At 39.9% G+C, this 17124-nt stretch overlaps 2 protein-coding genes across 6 annotated transcripts in view; both read right to left on the bottom strand.

Annotated features, from left to right (window-relative positions):
- myo7ab (myosin VIIAb) overlaps window positions 1-5266 on the bottom strand; it is a 55768-nt gene extending 50502 nt beyond the window's left edge. For all 3 annotated transcript variants that reach the window (XM_011483953.4, XM_020709154.3, XM_078930838.1), the window contains exons 1-2: window positions 5033-5266; window positions 1862-1949 (exon numbers count right to left, since the gene is read on the bottom strand). The gene's annotated coding sequence lies outside the window, so the exon portion shown is untranslated. The remainder of the gene's footprint in view (window positions 1-1861; window positions 1950-5032) is intronic.
- A 3581-nt stretch (window positions 5267-8847) lies between these two features.
- Window positions 8848-17124, bottom strand: part of capn5b (calpain 5b) — a 54258-nt gene continuing 45981 nt past the window's right edge. For 2 of the 3 annotated variants that reach the window (XM_023962507.2, XM_078930842.1), the window contains 2 exons: window positions 15271-15407; window positions 8848-14820 (listed from right to left, as the gene is read on the bottom strand). In XM_023962507.2, the coding sequence (XP_023818275.2) occupies window positions 14638-14820; window positions 15271-15407 (320 nt within the window). In that variant the 3' untranslated portion in view covers window positions 8848-14637. The remainder of the gene's footprint in view (window positions 14821-15270; window positions 15408-17124) is intronic. The other variant, XM_023962508.2, reaches the window with a different exon arrangement.

Here is a 17124-nt window from a genome sequence, read left to right as displayed (position 1 = left end):
CCCTGGTTCCTCAGTGAGGAGGATAAAGCCATAAGGGGAGGGGTTACGGGTTTTAATGACCCATTAGTGATTAACTAAGCAGATTACCAGTTAGATGTGACAAACTACACATCAAACCAACCAGCAATGGAGGTTAAGCCTGCATTTATAAATAAAGAAACCCATGTTTGTCTTGTGAGGTAAACGTGTTTAAGCTCAGATTTAAGTTGATGAGGATGATGAGGATTTTTATGGTTTGCTGGTTCAACGCTATGACTGGGCTGCCAATCCTTAACCACGTGGTGCCAATCTGGCTACATCCTTAAACCCAGACCAAAACATCTGCTGCTTAAAATGTAGCTGACGAAACCCATGAACAAACAAATGCTCGCCTTCAAGACCATTAGCAACTTCTATTACTAAATTAGATCTACTTTTTTTTTTAATATTAAAGACTAAAAGCAGCAGGTTTGTATTTTTTCTGATTTTCTTTAGTGCTTTTAAATATTTGTTTCTGTTTTGTTTCTGTTACACATTAAACAAATTCAAAGCTGCTCTCTGTTTTAATTGGTTCCAGTATATAAACCAAAGTGTACGTTTGGGCAATGGTCTGCCTATTGACTTCCTGATTGAAGCACATAATGAAAGAAAAAATACTGTAGAAAAGTCATTAGATGAAATAACCAATAGGGTTGGTTAAACAACACATATCCATAAATACAACTGTAGTCCAATAACAGACAAAGAAACTGGTTTAAACGTTTTCATCAAGAAAGCCCAGTCATGAGAATATTTTCAAACCTCCTAATGTATATTATAATATACATTAAATAATATACATTAAATAATTCTTTGGGACCGTCACCCTGGAGAACCAGAGAACATTTTTCTTTTTGGCTCTAAAGGTTAATTTGACCATTTTCAGTTTTTTACTCATTTTTGGACAGCAGCAATTAGCTGCAGCCAAAAAGTTTTTAAAAATTGAATTAATCAAATTATACAAAAAATATTTAGACATTTCAATTTTATAGTCCAATGTCTAATGTCTAGCTATTTGGGTCATAAATAGGGATTTTGCTGCTCAGTGGCCTAGTGGCAGAGTGTCCACCCTGTGACTGGGAGGTCGCTGGTTCAAATCTATGCCTCTATGGACAGTTGGTGGTTTGACCCTCCTATCCAACCTCATCATGCTGGGTGTAAAGCAGGGAGGCATTGAGTCCCATTCTTCGGGTCTTTGGTACAACCCAACCATGGATTTGAACCACTGAACTCCCAGTCACTGGGTGGGCACTCTACCGCTAGGCCACTGAGCTGCAAAATCCTTATTTCTGACCCAAATGGCTAGACATTGGACGGTAAAAAGGAAAATCTTAGGTCTTTTTTGATAGGAACTGTGACATCACAGACGTGGGTGGAGCAAATCTTCAACAGCAAATAAAAAGGAGGACATATATAGTTTTTTTTAGCCATTGGAGGCATGTTTCCAAGTATCTATTATGAAACCTTAAAAAATCCGTAGCTTATCATTTATACTAATCAATAATACAAATGAAATGTCAGGAAATTGACAGGTCAGATGTATTTTTGCAGTAGAATCTTTCTTGTGTTTTCTCCAACATTTGAATAGTTTAACAAATTTAAAACGGTAAAGGGGGGGGGGTGTTAAGAGACTTATGAAAGTGATTACCTTAAAAAAATTTGGACTAAAACCAGTCAAAACCATCACAGCTCTCAAAACCCAAAGACAGTCTGGTTGGAGATTTTCCCGTCAAGTCTGACAGCTTGCTGAGGCCCGGGCTGCTAATCTGTGGGTGTGGCCTGTTACTATGGTTACTATGGTTACGAAGAAACAAGCTCCTCGCACGCATCCTTGCGGACTCACATGGCAGGGATTGAGAGGCGCAGCAGAACGGCGGTGGGAAACTTTCATCATCCGTCAAGACTCTTCTGGAGACTCGCCTCCATGAAAACTGCAGAACAAAGGAGACAAACTTCTGCTGTTTTTAATAAATCAGCACATTTAAAACAAAAAAGCTCAATAAAAATATTATACCAAGCTATACTGGCTGATTTAACAAAGCTTTTAAGATGGCCCATTTGGATAATTTAGAATTCCTTTTTTTCATTTTACATTAGTATGAACATTTAGATTTATTTATTCGATAAGAGAGATTAATTACATTAATAAACATCTATCGGACAGTGATAGACAGAAATATGACACATTATAGCAATAATCCTAATTTACACCAGTAATCCATTGACATGATGAAACAAAAACATAAAGAGACATTAAAGAAGTCAACAAATCCCAATAAAAAAATACAGAAAACATGCTGGGAATTTTGGGGGTTTATTGAAATCCCACTCCAAACATGTTTTTGATCTGTTGAAAAGTTTCCCAGTGGACTTTTAATTATGATTTTGCCATTTAAAGACAACGTCTTCCCACCCCTTCTTTCAAGCAATGAAACAAGATCTACTCATCCTTAGTTAATAATCAATAAATTTATTCAATCAAACGTGACTTAACTGTGTCTTTGTTTCAGTTTGATTTTGTTCATCAATGCATTTCATCATCTCTATAAGGATTTTGATAAATCTGTGGGATTTCTTTCTTGAATTGTCTGCAATTAATGCCTGAAATAAACTAAATCAATCAATAAATCAAACATTTTTTTTAAAAACTGTCGTTTTCTTGGACATAGTTTCTGCAGAGCAGCGCGGGTTTATTAGCAATTACCCTCCGAGTTGTGGTCGGGAATGTTGGCTGACAAAAGAACATATTAAAAAACACCTAAAACTCAATTTTCAGACTGAATTTTTAAACTTTCCCACAAGATAATTTAATTAAATTACTCAGTAAAAGAAACCCCAAAGCAGTTTTTTTATATCCATTCTTGTATTTTTGAGTATTCCTCTAAAAACCTGCTCTCTGAGCACCAGCTCCTCCCAATCCACAGAAACAAGTGGGTCCTCACATTGTGACATCACAAAGTGAAGAACAGCACCTTCCAGGAAGAGTCTGTGCTGCCAGCCCCGCCCCCAGGCTAACAAACACACCCACTGTCTCCGCAGAGCTAGGGGGATCGGCTTAATGCTTTAATTTTATATAAACAATATGCACGTCCATCTTTGCAAAAGTTCGGCTGTTGTTTGTTTTTGTAGGCAAAACGCAGACAAGATGCTGAGGCCGACTCTAGGTTGATGTCATCAGTCGTCCTACTTCTGGATAAGACAAGAGCTCAGGAAAATACCTAATATCTAATACAAAAATGTGTTCTTTTGTGTGCGTTTGTCATATAGATGAACGCTGTTTACCATAAAAGGCATAGTATAGGCTCTTTAAGAATTCATGGTTGATTTGGTTCTCCATGGAGAAACCTGATGGAACAAAGTGTTGGATGTCATTGACAGAGTTTGCCCTGAAAAACTTCCCATAAGCACAAATCATAAAAACAAAAAAAGAAATTCTAAATTAGTTTTACAATAAAATAGCTTTTGTTAATGTTAAATTGTTGGTAACTTTTTAAAAAGAAAATAATCCTCATTCGTTTTTCTGCAAGAAAAAAAATGCAGTCTGAAAAAAAAGAGTATTTAAACTTGATTTAACCGGTAACAAGCTTTACCACCATTTTGGTGTCTGCGAAGGAACCAATTAAAAATGTGTTAAAATCGGGACACTTTCTTTGCTTTTAAGACCCAAACTGTTTCTGTGGTGAGAATTTTTAAAATAATATCTGATGAAGAAAAATTAAAATCTTATCAGTATTGCATATCATTTTTCCTTAGCAAAGTTTCACACTATTTATTTGTGGCTCTTTTATTTATTTTTTTCAATGATTAAAACTATTACTAATTTATTATTATTATTTTTAAATACTTCCTAAAAATGTAAAAATACCAAAATGTTCTTTTAAAAGTGATTACATTGTAAAAGCAAGTTTATTTGTCGCAATTTTTTTTTTAAAATATATATATATATATTCACACTACAAGATTGGATAAAAATTCAGTAAAAAAACTCACGTTTTTTTTATTTCAATGTCAGTTTGGGCTCTTTTAAATGTCTCAGCTCAAAAATTCTAGTCTTTTTTTTTGCCTTATTTAAAGTAAAAACTCAATCCAACATTTAAAGATATTGAAGAGCCTTTCTTCAAGTCTTAATTTCTTTGATAAAGGTCAGATTTAAAAGTAAAGGAATTTTTGAAGATTAAACAATAAATAGATAAATAAAAGTCAGAGGCTGAGATCCACAAAGCTTTAGATAAATTTATAAATATTGAAACAGACCTGTGACATTCAGAGCACAAGTCTGATGTTTATTTTGAAGGGGGAAAAATTGGAAAGCCACCACTTTGCCCCTTCAAAATAAAGGATGGAGTCTATTGAAAAATAAAAATTAGTCCCCAAAAACAAAATAGGGTCAGTTGGTAGAAACAAAACAACAACATATAAAAAATAAAATGGTAAATCGTGTGTACTTGTACACTGCTGTAGTGCTTTGCAACCCCATTCACACGTTGATGGCGCCACCTTCCACCAGAAGCAAGGTGGGGTTCAGGGTCTTGCCCAAGGACACTTTGACACTTTGGCGAGCAAGGCAGGAATTGAACCTGCAATCGTCTGATCATAAGTTCACTGCCCCACCGCTCCACCACAGCCGGCCCAAAAACGTCAATGATCTCAATTTATTGTTTAAGCTGAACAGTGTCAAAGGGACAGATGTTTTCAGCTTCTATTTTACAGTTTTGGATTTCAAGTTCATTTCGTTAAGAAATTGATGACGGAAAAATGTCCTTTAAAACACAAAAATCATGTTGAAACTCGGATATAAATAGTAGAAACATGAACTCTGAGACAGTATTGGTTGCCTTTAGTCTGCTCAGTTGCTTTTCAACAGTTGTGCGTTCAAACCACCGGCAGAAACCTGAAAGGAGCACAATGGCTGCTTAAGTGCTACCACAGGTCAGGAGGAGCAGTAAGAGGCTTTAGGCTGCACAGAGGCAGCATGCAGGCCCGGCTGCAGGGAACAAGGCCGCGTTCGGCTTACCTCACTGCTGCTGTCTCGTCTGAGGATACCTCACTCCTCCTGAGCTGACAGGACAGAAGAGACGAAGAGGAGGGGCAGCTGAAGGTCTGAGGAAGGTCTGCCGCCTTCCTGTCAAAGTTATTCCCACAAACGTTGCCTCGGTTTCCCGTGTTTCATCCGACAGGTTCCGTCTTTGTGACCCCGTTATGGTCTGATGTCTTGGTCACTGACCAGGCTCCTGTGGGCTGGGTTCTCATTCATGGCTGCTGATCCTGATTAGCAGGGAGGTGGAGCTTATTGTTGGTGGATAGAAACCTGCTGGGAGGTGGGGAGGAAGGTGACCAACGTCATGCTTTTTACTCCAACTCTGGGATCCCCAAATCCAGGCTTGGAGGGCCGGTGTCCTGCTGGTTATCCAGAAATCCTGCCTTATTTTGCTGCTGATTACCTGGATCAGGTGTGTTTAGACAAGAAAGAACTCCAATGGCAGGATGGTTGGAAAAGATGTAGGACACCGGCCCTCGAGGCCTGGATTTGGGGACGCCTGCGTCTAACTGTTAAAAAAACAATGTAGTTAAAAAGTTTGGGTTAGGGGTGTAGGGGCAAAAAAATCGATTCTGTTAAATATTGTGATTTTTAATTTGGCATAACAAGAATGGAATTAACGTTGACTAAAGTTTTTCTTTTTTTTCTGGCCGTCAAATTCAAAATTCTGTAATTTTGTTTAAAATGTATTAATACGTGTTCCATGTGAATAACTGGAAATTATCCCATTGAAACAGTAAATAGTTAATTTGCTTCTGATGTTATTCTAAGGGTTCAAAACTGCAGGCTGATTGGTTGGTCCTTACACGTTTACCAAATCTGTCCCTCATTGGTCAAATCTGTCACCCCTGATTTATTCAGTGTTTGAACTAATTAGCACTTAATTTTCTTAATTATACTTAAATAACCTTATAGTTTTTAAGATGCACGTTTAAGCTTTGTTTTTTTATGCTGAAATACATTTTGTTTTGAAAAATGGGCAAAAACTACAAAAATATTTGGCTGTCTACCAAAATAAAAAAGCACTTGTACTTAAAATACAGTTGGAGCGCGTTATTCTTTCATAAATAAAATGTAGTTTATACATTTCAAGGTGTCTTGGTATTCAAAGTTTTTTCAGTTATACTTTTTAAGAAAAATGTATATATTGGCTCTATTACAGATATAGTTATATGAATCGTATCACGATGTGTATTGCATGGCCAGACTAGTCGTGATCCTCGCGCATCCTTTGTTCAACTGCTCGTCATGCATAATGTTGTGCTTTCTTCAAACACAGTGATGAAACTCTCAGCTTGTTTTTCCCGTTTTATTTCAAAGTCATGCCACAAGTTGACATTAAATACAAAATAAAAATAATAATTTCCGATTGTAACTATAAAATAACCACAGTGTAACCGAGAACTGAACTCAAAAAAGCTCACCTGTAAAAAGAAAAAGTAAAGCTCACACTGACGAGCACACGGCACAGAACATACAGCACGGCTCTGCGACACCTAGCTATCAGTAAACATACCAACTTGGAAAACAAGTGTAGGTGGATATTATAAAATTAACAAGCTTATAAAATACTGATAAAAGGTCGTAGTTATAAAGACAGTAGCAACTCCTAGAAGAGTCACCATGCATTGGGTTGTTCCAGTCTGCAGTCTATAAACATTGGCAGAAAAATACAAGAAGAATCGCGACGTTGTTCCTTCAGCGGACGTGATCTAAGGTAAAAACGAGCCTCTTTTAAACGCAGTCTAGATGGTTCAGACACGGAGCGACGTTCAGCGACTTCCTTTCTTCAAACACATGCAGAAGTATGCAAGGCTTTAGAATCAGAACTCCAGCTTGTTTCAAGAATTTGTAAACAAAAATCAGCGTTTGGTTGGTCCACGTTTCCCCCACTTCCTTCATCTTTAGTGTAAAAGTCAAAAACATTCTGTGATACATTTAGTTGTAGGATTCATGAGGCGACGTCTCTTACTCAAGGTTTGTCAGACAGTAGATTGGATTTTTATCATTTAGCACTCTGAAGCCATCACTTCTGCAGATTTGTACTGCCATATGGTAGGAGGCTAGACGTGGTCGTATTGGGAACTCTGGGAAGTTGCATTAAACCCTTTGGATGTGGAGCAAATCACAAAAACAAGACTTATATTTAAATTATTTTCAACGCCCTTCCAGAAAGGCTCCACAATAATCACGGCAAACAAAAGACTTTGTGCTGTTGTTGTTAGATCCTAAAAAAAAAAAGATCCTAGAGGGAGATCGCAGATAACTTCTGTGCCGTTGAACATGGCTGAGCCATTAAACTTCCTCCGTTTTCAGTTCAATCCAAGACCCAGATGGTAATTGGCGTATACTTATATAGCGCTTTTCTACCTACAAGGCCCAAAAGCACTTTACACTCACAGACCCATTCACCCAGTCACACACACATTCACACACTGGTGGCGGCTCTGCTGCCGAACACTGGCGCCAACCTCCCACCAGAGGCAAGGTGGGGTTCAGTGTCAAGGTGGGAATTGAACCTGCAATGTTATGATCATGGGTTGACCGCCCTACCGCTGCACCACAAGATGTCTGGAGCACAGCGGTTTCTAACCCCTGACTGTATGGACAAACGGAGTCATAAGATGGAGAATTTACATCCAACGTGCAGATTTGAAACACAAAAAGCTCAAGTTCAGGCTGGAGCTGCATCTCTTTAGCTTTTTGAATCACTGGAACAGCAGGTGGATTGGTGAATCCACAGCACAGTGGTGGGGTTAAGGGTTTGAAAACCATCATTTACAAATGCTGAGCTGTCAAACAACTGTTTGTTTTAACTGAAGGATGTTGGCTCTCAGGATTCACATCCTACTTCAGGTCCAGCTAAACCCAAAACATGACCAATGCTTTTTAAAACTTGACTTTAGGGACAGGTTATATGACAAAAAAAACCAAAAGGTGCCTCGAGGAACCTCACAACCCTGCAGAGATGTAACTAAGATCCAGCTAGAATTTTAAACTGGTCTTACATCCTGGTCGAAATGACTATAAAAAACTATAAATTAAACAAAGGACTAACATAGCTTAACCCAGTTGATGAAAAGTAAAAAAGATTCTGCCTAACCAGAACTTTGGTTAAAAAAATCATCAAGAAGTCTAATTTCGCACCCAACTTTTCCTAAAACACATCATAAAACATTACGTTTAGAAAGTAAGATGCTGCGTTTCAAACTGTCTGAGCAAAAGAAATTCATTTAAATTTACCTTTTGACACAAACAGAAATACAAGGTATTATTTAAGAGGCTATGGGTGCTTTCTTGTTACCTGTAACAGGTCAGAAAGTATGTATATTTGTGCATGTATTTTTCATTTTAAGATTAAGTATTTGTTTGTTTAATGTATATATTATTTCAGGGTTGTAACTATTAATCAATTAACCGATTTATCTTCCTACGATCCAACCAAATCAATCTGTCTGAGGCGAGATGTTAATCAAGACAAATCAAATCGACCTACGCCATTAAAAAATGGTATCAAAATGAAACAAGTCGATTCGATTCATCTTGAAAAATACCATTTGGATTGGGGTACGGTGGGTTTATTTTACTATAACGTAAGAATGACCAAGTGAATCACAGCGGACAACACACATGTGATGCAGCATAAATGATCAGTCCATCATTCCAGTCCAATGTGTGGAAAGATTTTGAATAAAGTCATGTGACCATCCAGAATGTTCTAAGAATGTTCCCTTTGGATTCTTTGGATGTGGAAAAACAACAGTGGTGAACTTTAGGAAACTAATGTGAATGGATTTGACTTTCATTCTTGTTTACTTGTTTTTTTTTTTACACATATTTCATTTACACTTGATGATCTGGAAGGAATCTGGAAAACTTCACTGTTTAGTAGCAGGAATTTCTCTCTGAGTCTGGTGGAAGTTTTGGCTAAAGATGTCCTGGATCCATTTGAGGTAAGAGAATCCGATTGTTTCAAATGAACCACAAACTATGATATGAATCAAGCTGTTGTTAAAGTGAATCATTACACCCCTATATTGACTGCTATTAACTAATTAGCACTCCTGGAGACGCGAGCGCCCTGGGCAGCTGCGACCGGAGTGTAACACAGGGGGGGGGCCCACCCCCCTATCCACCCTTCCCACTGATCCTTGTGTACTGCGTTGTTCTGAGAATATGTGCTTCTGTGTTCAGACTGTGTTTTTTTCTTGTATCTACACATCATATCACAGTGTTGAGATACGACTTTTTTTGTCACCAATCACCCAACCCACCTATTGTAACCATCTTTACCCATCCTAAGAAAAAAGGTGCGCAGTTGCTGCAGCTGCCTCAGTAAAACTCGAACTGTATGTGTATTTGTTGTATGTCTGATCTTGTTTGGGTTGCACTGGAAGTAATTTCGTATGTCGGTGTAAAAGCTGTGCATATGACAATAAAGGATTCTGATTAATCTTGCTGTACATGCGGACAGTGACGATGGAGGAACATCTAAAACGAACTAAAATCGGTCTCCAGTTTGGTTTACAGTGTGGATTTCCATATCAGTTTAAAGACACCAAAGACTTTGCAGAATTGGACCCCGGCACATATTGAGCGATCAGATTTTCTAGGACTGCATAGATGCTGAAGGCGAACAGAAACCAGGTGGAGGCACCGACCAAAGGGTGTTGCAGAGATCACTACAGTGAAAGATTGAACGAGTGGTGAACAAAAACATGATGGAAGGGGATGCAAATAACTGGCCTCACGTTCGCCGGTGTTTCAGCAGAAAAACTAAAGAGGAAGGAAGCGGGTTTGGTGAAGAAACCTGCAAGGACACAAACCTTCACCAAAACATGGATACCACAAAAATAAAAAAACATGTCAAGCTGCTGCTACTTTCATACACACACCGGATTATGCTGACTGTCATGTACAAAACCTTAGAAAACCAGATGCAGTTTAAATCCATGCACGTGTGGGACAAAATCCTATTCTTACAAACAGCGTGTTTACCAAAGTAGCAACAGGGAACCTTCGAATCTCCAGGAAGCCAAAATGTGGAATTCAAAATTTCAGTAGTAAATTGAAAATGCACTCTTGCTACATGCACGGCATTTTTGGACTCATACAAAAGTGACCACTTATGTGAGAAGTTCAGCTTTTTTTCAGACAGTAGTAGTGTTCATCAGACTTTGCTTTGGCATGGCCAAGGAGGGAGCGTACAGTCTGTACAGAGGACACAGAAGCTTTGCAGCATCTACCAAAAACACTCCAGGTCCAGATCCTCCAACCAGGCTAAAGTGTGTGTGTGTGTGTGTGTGTGTGTGTGTTTGTTTCTGGAGGTTAACAGTGAAAGCCGTAACACTTTTGGCAAAAGTTGACTATGTGCAACAAGTACAAAGAGCAACACAGTGAAAAATCACAAGATGAAATATAAAAAAAAAAGAATATTGGAACACAATAAGAGTAAACACTGGTCCAACCAAGTAAACACATTTTCATCTGCATTTCATTCAACTTTTTGTTTTTTGGCACCATTGCAGCGCATAAACCCTAAAGTGGAAACTTGATTGAGTGAAACATAATGTTGACATTTCACTAGAAGAAAATCAATAATCCATTAAAATAAGCTTCACAGAAACAGCAGTAAACTCCGCATAAACCTTAAACAGGCATTATGATTTAAGGTTTTGTTCATTTGGGTTTGAAAATGGTTTTGTTTGTCGTCTAAAAGGCTGTTCGATTGGATAAATCTGAGCTTTCAGTCCTCAAAGACCAAACAGACAGATGAACTGTCATAGTAAAGAGTTTTTTAAATCTTGACCGTTTACATTTGAATATTGATCTGTTCGTAGTGGTTTTTAGTTGTCTTCACTTTAGCTTTAACCAACTGTAAAACTGTCATGAGAAGACGATCCAGCCAAAGGAGGAGAAAACCTTTAGAAAAAAAGCTGTAAATGACTTCCTTCTGTTGTAAAGTTGGATCATTTTTCTCTGAAAGGAACACGCTTGTGTAACACGCCTCCCAGTGGTCCACTGGTAAACTGATTTGGCTACAGTGCTTTTGTTTTTCATAGAGGACGTGAAGGTATTACCGCCTGTGCTACACTGAGACACAGGTGTGAAACTCCAGGCCATGAGGGTCGTGATTTTTCAACCAACCTGCCATCGAAGCTCCTTATTGGATAAAACACACCTGATCCAGGTAATCAGCAGCAAATAAGGCCGGATTTCTGGATAACCAGCAGGATGCCGGCCCCCCAAGGCAAAGACTTTGACACTTGTGCACTAAGAGAAGAACAGTTTGACTTCCGGATTGTAGCTCATCTAAAATGAAAGCGTCTGGTTTCTTTGTTTCTGGAGGAAGTAGATTCACGTTTTTCCCTTTCAAACTTAAGACAGCAATTAATGACAGAAAGTTTCTGCCTCTGCAGATTTAACTTTCAGATGTTCTATTGAATAGTATGGAATCAAAATAAGATAATCAGAGTGTTTTAGATTTTAAACACAATATTCCAAATAAAGCTATTTAGTGAAGAAATGGCCCAAAAGGAGGGTTAATTAGACAATTTTCATTAAGAGATAATTAAATGTACCGGGGCAAAAAAAAGCAGATCAATTAACACAAATAACCAGTTGTAACTTCAATTCCATGACAGAGAACATTAACCTCAACCCCTGTTGGTTATTGTTGATATGTCTTATTTTACCTGAAGCCACTCTTACCAACCTTGATAGATGGTTTTAGTCCTAAATGCTCACAATGCCTCCGTCATTCATGAAGTTACCCCAAAGGTTCTGTGTCAGCCCAACAAAACCAAATGAGCTGAGCACCTTTAACATCCTGTACATGGCTCTCAGGGGGCGACGCCCATTCTTCTGGTCAGGGAGCGCGATCAAACCGGACACATAACGTTGCCGGGATGCAGACCGTTTTATCGGCGTGAAAGAAAATCATTAGACAAACTCTGAGAGAAAATGGCTGATTTGTTATGGTTTTTAGGAAAATTCAAGATGGCAGCCACTTTTTGGGGTCAAAGGTTAACGAAACTTCGGTTGTGGTTGTTGACTTAACCTAGCGATGTTTGTGTGAAGTTTTGCGAAAGTCGTTCCAAACATTTTTTTGTTTTACCATCCGTGCAAAAAAATGTGAAAATTGCTAAACGTCACATTTTAAAAAATGGCAGCCGAGCCGTAGGTCCTGTGGCCGTCTCACAATGATTTCAAAACTTCACCGACATGTTTGCTTTGGTTTCAAAATTATCAATTTTTTTTAACACTTAAGAGATTTTGGTCCCATCTATTTTTTGGATAGTCGTTCACCAAGTCCAAAATTCATTTTGACACAGGACGTTTTTCTTCAAACGCGCAGTAAGAAAGAAGAACGGCGAAAACAGTCTGCTCCTTACAGTCCAGGACTGCTGCGGGACAGAATTTTCAAAATAAAGTTCGGGTCTGGATGCAAAATGACACTTTAAGGTTAAGGTCCTGCTGACGGACCGGTTCCGCCTGTGTGACCTTCGTCTGTTGGGGCACACAGTTTCCACCCCCAACACACGTCAAAAATGAAAAATAAAGAGCACAGAGAAGTAGCACCTAAATATAGTGGCCTACGACTGTTCACAAATGCTAGAGGCATTATGAAAGCATCGCTGTAAGACAAGACTGAAGGAGTCTGATATGACCGTGAGGCGCGTTAGTGCTGACATGCGGACTCCTCAAAACGAGCATCTCCAAGACGTGTCAGATCCAAGGAATATAGACATTTAGAGTAACAATTGAATAGTACAATACAAGGCCATGAACACACTGAAAAAGAACCCATGCAAGACTCGCTTATAAAGATCCTGTACACAAATGCGCGTGGTGTTCGAAATCTGAATGTCGCAGCCGACAGTTCAAGTAATGGAAAGGCGCTGGAAAAATAAATCAATCAGGAAAATAGACTCGATAAGCCGACTACTTCACTGTCTTACATTCAAAAGAAATTTCTTGATGAGAACTTCCTTTTTTGTTTAATTCTAAGGATGAAACGCAAGAAGAATCGTGAGTTTTTGTAAGGCGGATTGCACTTTTGGGTAACAGAATGTTTTTCTGTTTGGGATCCAGTCAGCTTCGGCTACCGCATGATCTGCAGGAGACGCGGCTCCGGATGATCGGAGTTCCGTCGGCGCCGTTCTCCTGCAGCCGAGGCAAAGCTCAGAGCAAGGCAATGGTGCGGGGTGTTTGGCAGAACGTTTGCGCCACTGCTCTTTCACTTCAAAAACGCCTTTTTTTTTATGCCTCAGAGGAGCGTCAAGTGCAACTCCTTCTTCCCTTTTTGTCCCCGATAAGTCGAGGGTTGTCGGATTCATCCGAACTCTTGGGTTTGCAGCTAGCAGGACGCACACTCTGCCCCCAGCAGGACGAAGACGACTCTGGTCAGAGGAAGGGCAGGCAGTGGTGTTGCCGTTAAGAGATGATGTGGCACAGGGGGTGGTGGTTCCTAGCTTGGCGTGGGGTCAGCCAGGCCGGGGCGGCCCAAAGAAGAAGAAGACCCAGAAGAAGCAGAGGGCCCGTCTCATCTTTGGCCCCGTAAAGCACTTGATTGATGTCAGGGTGAACCTTTGACAACAGGAGGGGAGCAGCGTCTGAAAATCCGGCTGCTGAGCTACGACATAGACGTGCGGCACAGAGTTTTGTTTTTCATTCCCCTCAAAAGCCGTGCAGTTCTGAGATCGTCCATAGCAACCGGCGCCAAGCGTCTGAGTTTCAAACAGCCGATGGAAGACAGGAGGCGAGCACGCGGCAGAGCGGCATGTCTGCGGTCAGCTTTGTAAAGTCCAGAGTTAAAAGGTCGTGGACAGTGCTGCATGCTTCCCAAAGCACCAGCGTACTGGAGACGCCATGTTCTGGGGGGTGGAGGGGACGGCGGCCGGGCAGGACGACTGTCCACAAACAACAAAATACATCCGACACCAAAACGAGACTGGAATGAAGGCTCGAACCAACAAAAATGGAGGCTGTGCTAACACTGAGAAGAGCTGCTAGTGTTTAACATGACCCCCCCCACACACACACATCCTCGGTATTTGGGGGTGTGGGGGTGGACTCAGCCTTAAGGCAACACATAGCCCTTGGAGACATTGGCACATGCAAGGAAATTGCAGAGACGTCTTGTTTGTGTCTAAACTCAAACGAATGCAGAAATGCATTGTGGGAATTGTGGAAGCGGATCGGAACCACAAACCGGTTCTGGCTTCGGACAGGATCTCATCCTGCGATGGCCCAAAAATTCTCAGGACGATGTCAGTGGATGACGGTGGATTTGTGCCAAGATGGGTTCAGACTTGCAGTTCGGATGATGGAAAACGATGAGAACTGAGTTTGAGAGGACAGAAGAAACGGTGATGCGTGGATCACAGATCTGGCAAAGAGCCTCTCTGAAGGACCATCACTCAGCCGCTTTAAGCTGTAACAAGAAAAACATCCCATGACAGAAAACAAACAAAAAGCAGCATCGCCGGCTGTGATCTGGCGTAAAGCAGCTCAATGACGGCCCTTCAGGGGGGAGGCTGCTTTTTTTTCCTTCTTTTGCCAGCGTGAAGGAAAGGGCGTCAGATGTTGGTGAGCGTGGTGGAGGTGATGAGGCGCACAGTGAGCGTGCCCGGCAGGTTGTTGTCCTGGCGGTTGCCCTTGTCGCGGAGGTGAAGGGTGTGCTGCTCCTGCCGCTCGTTGGGGTCGCTGAACAAGATCACCTGACCCAGGAAGGTGTCCACAATCATGTTCCTATTGTAGACCTGCACGCCAGAGGAGGAGGAGGAGGAGGAAGGCAGGGGGAGAGAGGAAGGAGAAGCAAAATGAGTAGAGAGGAAACGGAAATATTGGGGGGGACGGATTTTTCAAACAACAGGAAGGTAAAAAAGGGGACGAATATTTTTTGCACTAAAGACAAAAGTAGATTAATTAAGGATTAATTAAGGAGATTAATTTCAACAATTTATTTACCTATTTTTTGTTTTAAAAATTTAATTCTTCCAAGTTATCGTCTCACCTAAATCTGACAAACTTTTGGAGAATTTTGGCTCTTTCAAGTTTTCTATAAACAACACATGAAAACACATCCACAGAGACCTGTTGCTACAGTTCAAATAATATAAAAAATTATGTGTATTTAGTATGATTTTAAAAGTCTAAGTAGCAAATACAGGATTGCCGCCTTATAGTCAATCTCCAAAGCATCTTCTCACCTCGATGTGGATTCCTTCCTTGGGTTTCTTGCGATAAAAGAGGCCTTTGAAGTCAAAGTTTGGGCACCGCGTGTCCTTCTGCACGGGTGAACGCACCCGCTCCCCTTCACAGGTTATTACCACGTAGGAATCCACAGCTGTCCAGAAAAAAACAATGCCATTATAGATTACACACAACATCTGGACAAAAAAAGGCTTAAAAGATTAATAAACTCTGGGAGAAAATGGCTGCTTTTTTATGTTTAGTTTTTCAGGAAAATTCAAGATGGCAGCCACTTTTTGGGTCAAAGGTGAACTAAACTTCGTTTGTGGTTGTTTTCCTTTATGATACAGAAAACTTGAAACAAAAGCGGTCACCATAAGTGACAAAAGTAATCACATTTTTTTGTTTTATTTTGAAAATTTTCTCTTTGTTAGATTAAAAAAAAACCCATTTCAATCATCCCTGTTTCCATTTGTAATTATGGATCAATATTTATGTCTGTTTGTTGCAAAGATTCCTCATTTTCATCAGTAAATCCAGTTTTTGCAATGATAATAATTCATCCAACAATATAAAAGTTTGACAATAAATGCGGTAAAAAAAGGATTTCCTTATAGTGAAAATACTTTTTTTTTTAACCTAAGCCATTAATTTGATTTAATGTGATTTTACTTCAAGTGCTTTTCACTTGAAATCAATGAAATGTAAAGAAAGGAGACTGAGTTTGCCGCCACCTTGTGGTCAAAAAGCAGAACAACTAACACAGCACTTCTTCCAAAACTGTTCCAAAAGCTGCAACGTCACTGTCATCATCCAATCAGAATCTTTATTTGATTCATGTCAACTTTATTAAAGCTGCTAAAAAAGTAAAAAGTAAAAAAAAAAAGGGAGAAAATGGATTAAATTATTGTTTTGTACCTCATTCTGATCCTTTTCCAGCTCCTGGGTATTTTTTCCATACTTTCTTTGTTTAACCAACTATTGCCTTATTAGGATTTTTTTTAATCTTATATGTATCCAGTCACCTTAAAAAGCACATCATCTTCACATTAACTTGGATCTGCCGGGCTGTGCTCCCTGCTCTGACTGCAGCAGCAGGACCAGACATGAAAGGACCCAGAACGGATCCGCCTCTGGGCAGCGATCCAAAACTCCTCGTCCAGAACAGATTTTCAAAACTAATAGCTTATATTTTTACGAGTCTTTTTACTGAAACCATAAAATTATATTAAAAAGAGTATTTGTGACATTTTATGTCATAAATAAATACAAGTTTGTTAGAAAAAAATAGCAAGTAAAGATAAAGGTGCAGCTGCGGAGGCACAGTGAGAAAAAAAGAGCAAGCTTTTGTTTTGAAATTTTACTCTGATTTTCTGTGGCCCCTCCCATCTGTTCCCGGTGAATCCGATTTGTACCAGAACCACTGACCCAACCTGAGAATTGGACCGAGCAGGTGTGACGTCCCCCTGAGAAAAGGGTTTACCTCCGGCTCCAACCAGTTCAAGAAAACTTATTTGCCATATTTTTCGCAATACGGACGCCGCTCTGTTGGAACCAGACATTGTCACTAAGCAGTGATGGGTCAAGAGTCGGTCGGCATAATCGTTTCTATGGCAACCACACTCACCAATCAGGAGTAAGATTGACGGAAGGCCACACCCCTACCACTTAAAGGCGGACAACATGAAATCAGTGGGGGTCAGCAGACTCCACCTACTTTACTTGAGGCATCTGATTGGCCAGTTTGTGACTTGAATAACTTGAACTATAGAATAAAATATCACGGAAAAAATAGGAAATACTAAGAACATGTTAAAAAAAAGGTATCGGAGCAAGAATGGTTGCTTTGGACCAATAGAATGACAGCTGTT

Source organism: Oryzias latipes, chromosome 14 (genome assembly GCF_053564925.1).
Source record: "Oryzias latipes strain Hd-rR chromosome 14, Olatipes_Hd-rR_3.1".
Lineage (NCBI taxonomy): Eukaryota > Metazoa > Chordata > Actinopteri > Beloniformes > Adrianichthyidae > Oryzias > Oryzias latipes.
Note: the sequence above shows the minus strand (reverse complement) of the source record. Positions and strands in the feature narration are given on the sequence as shown.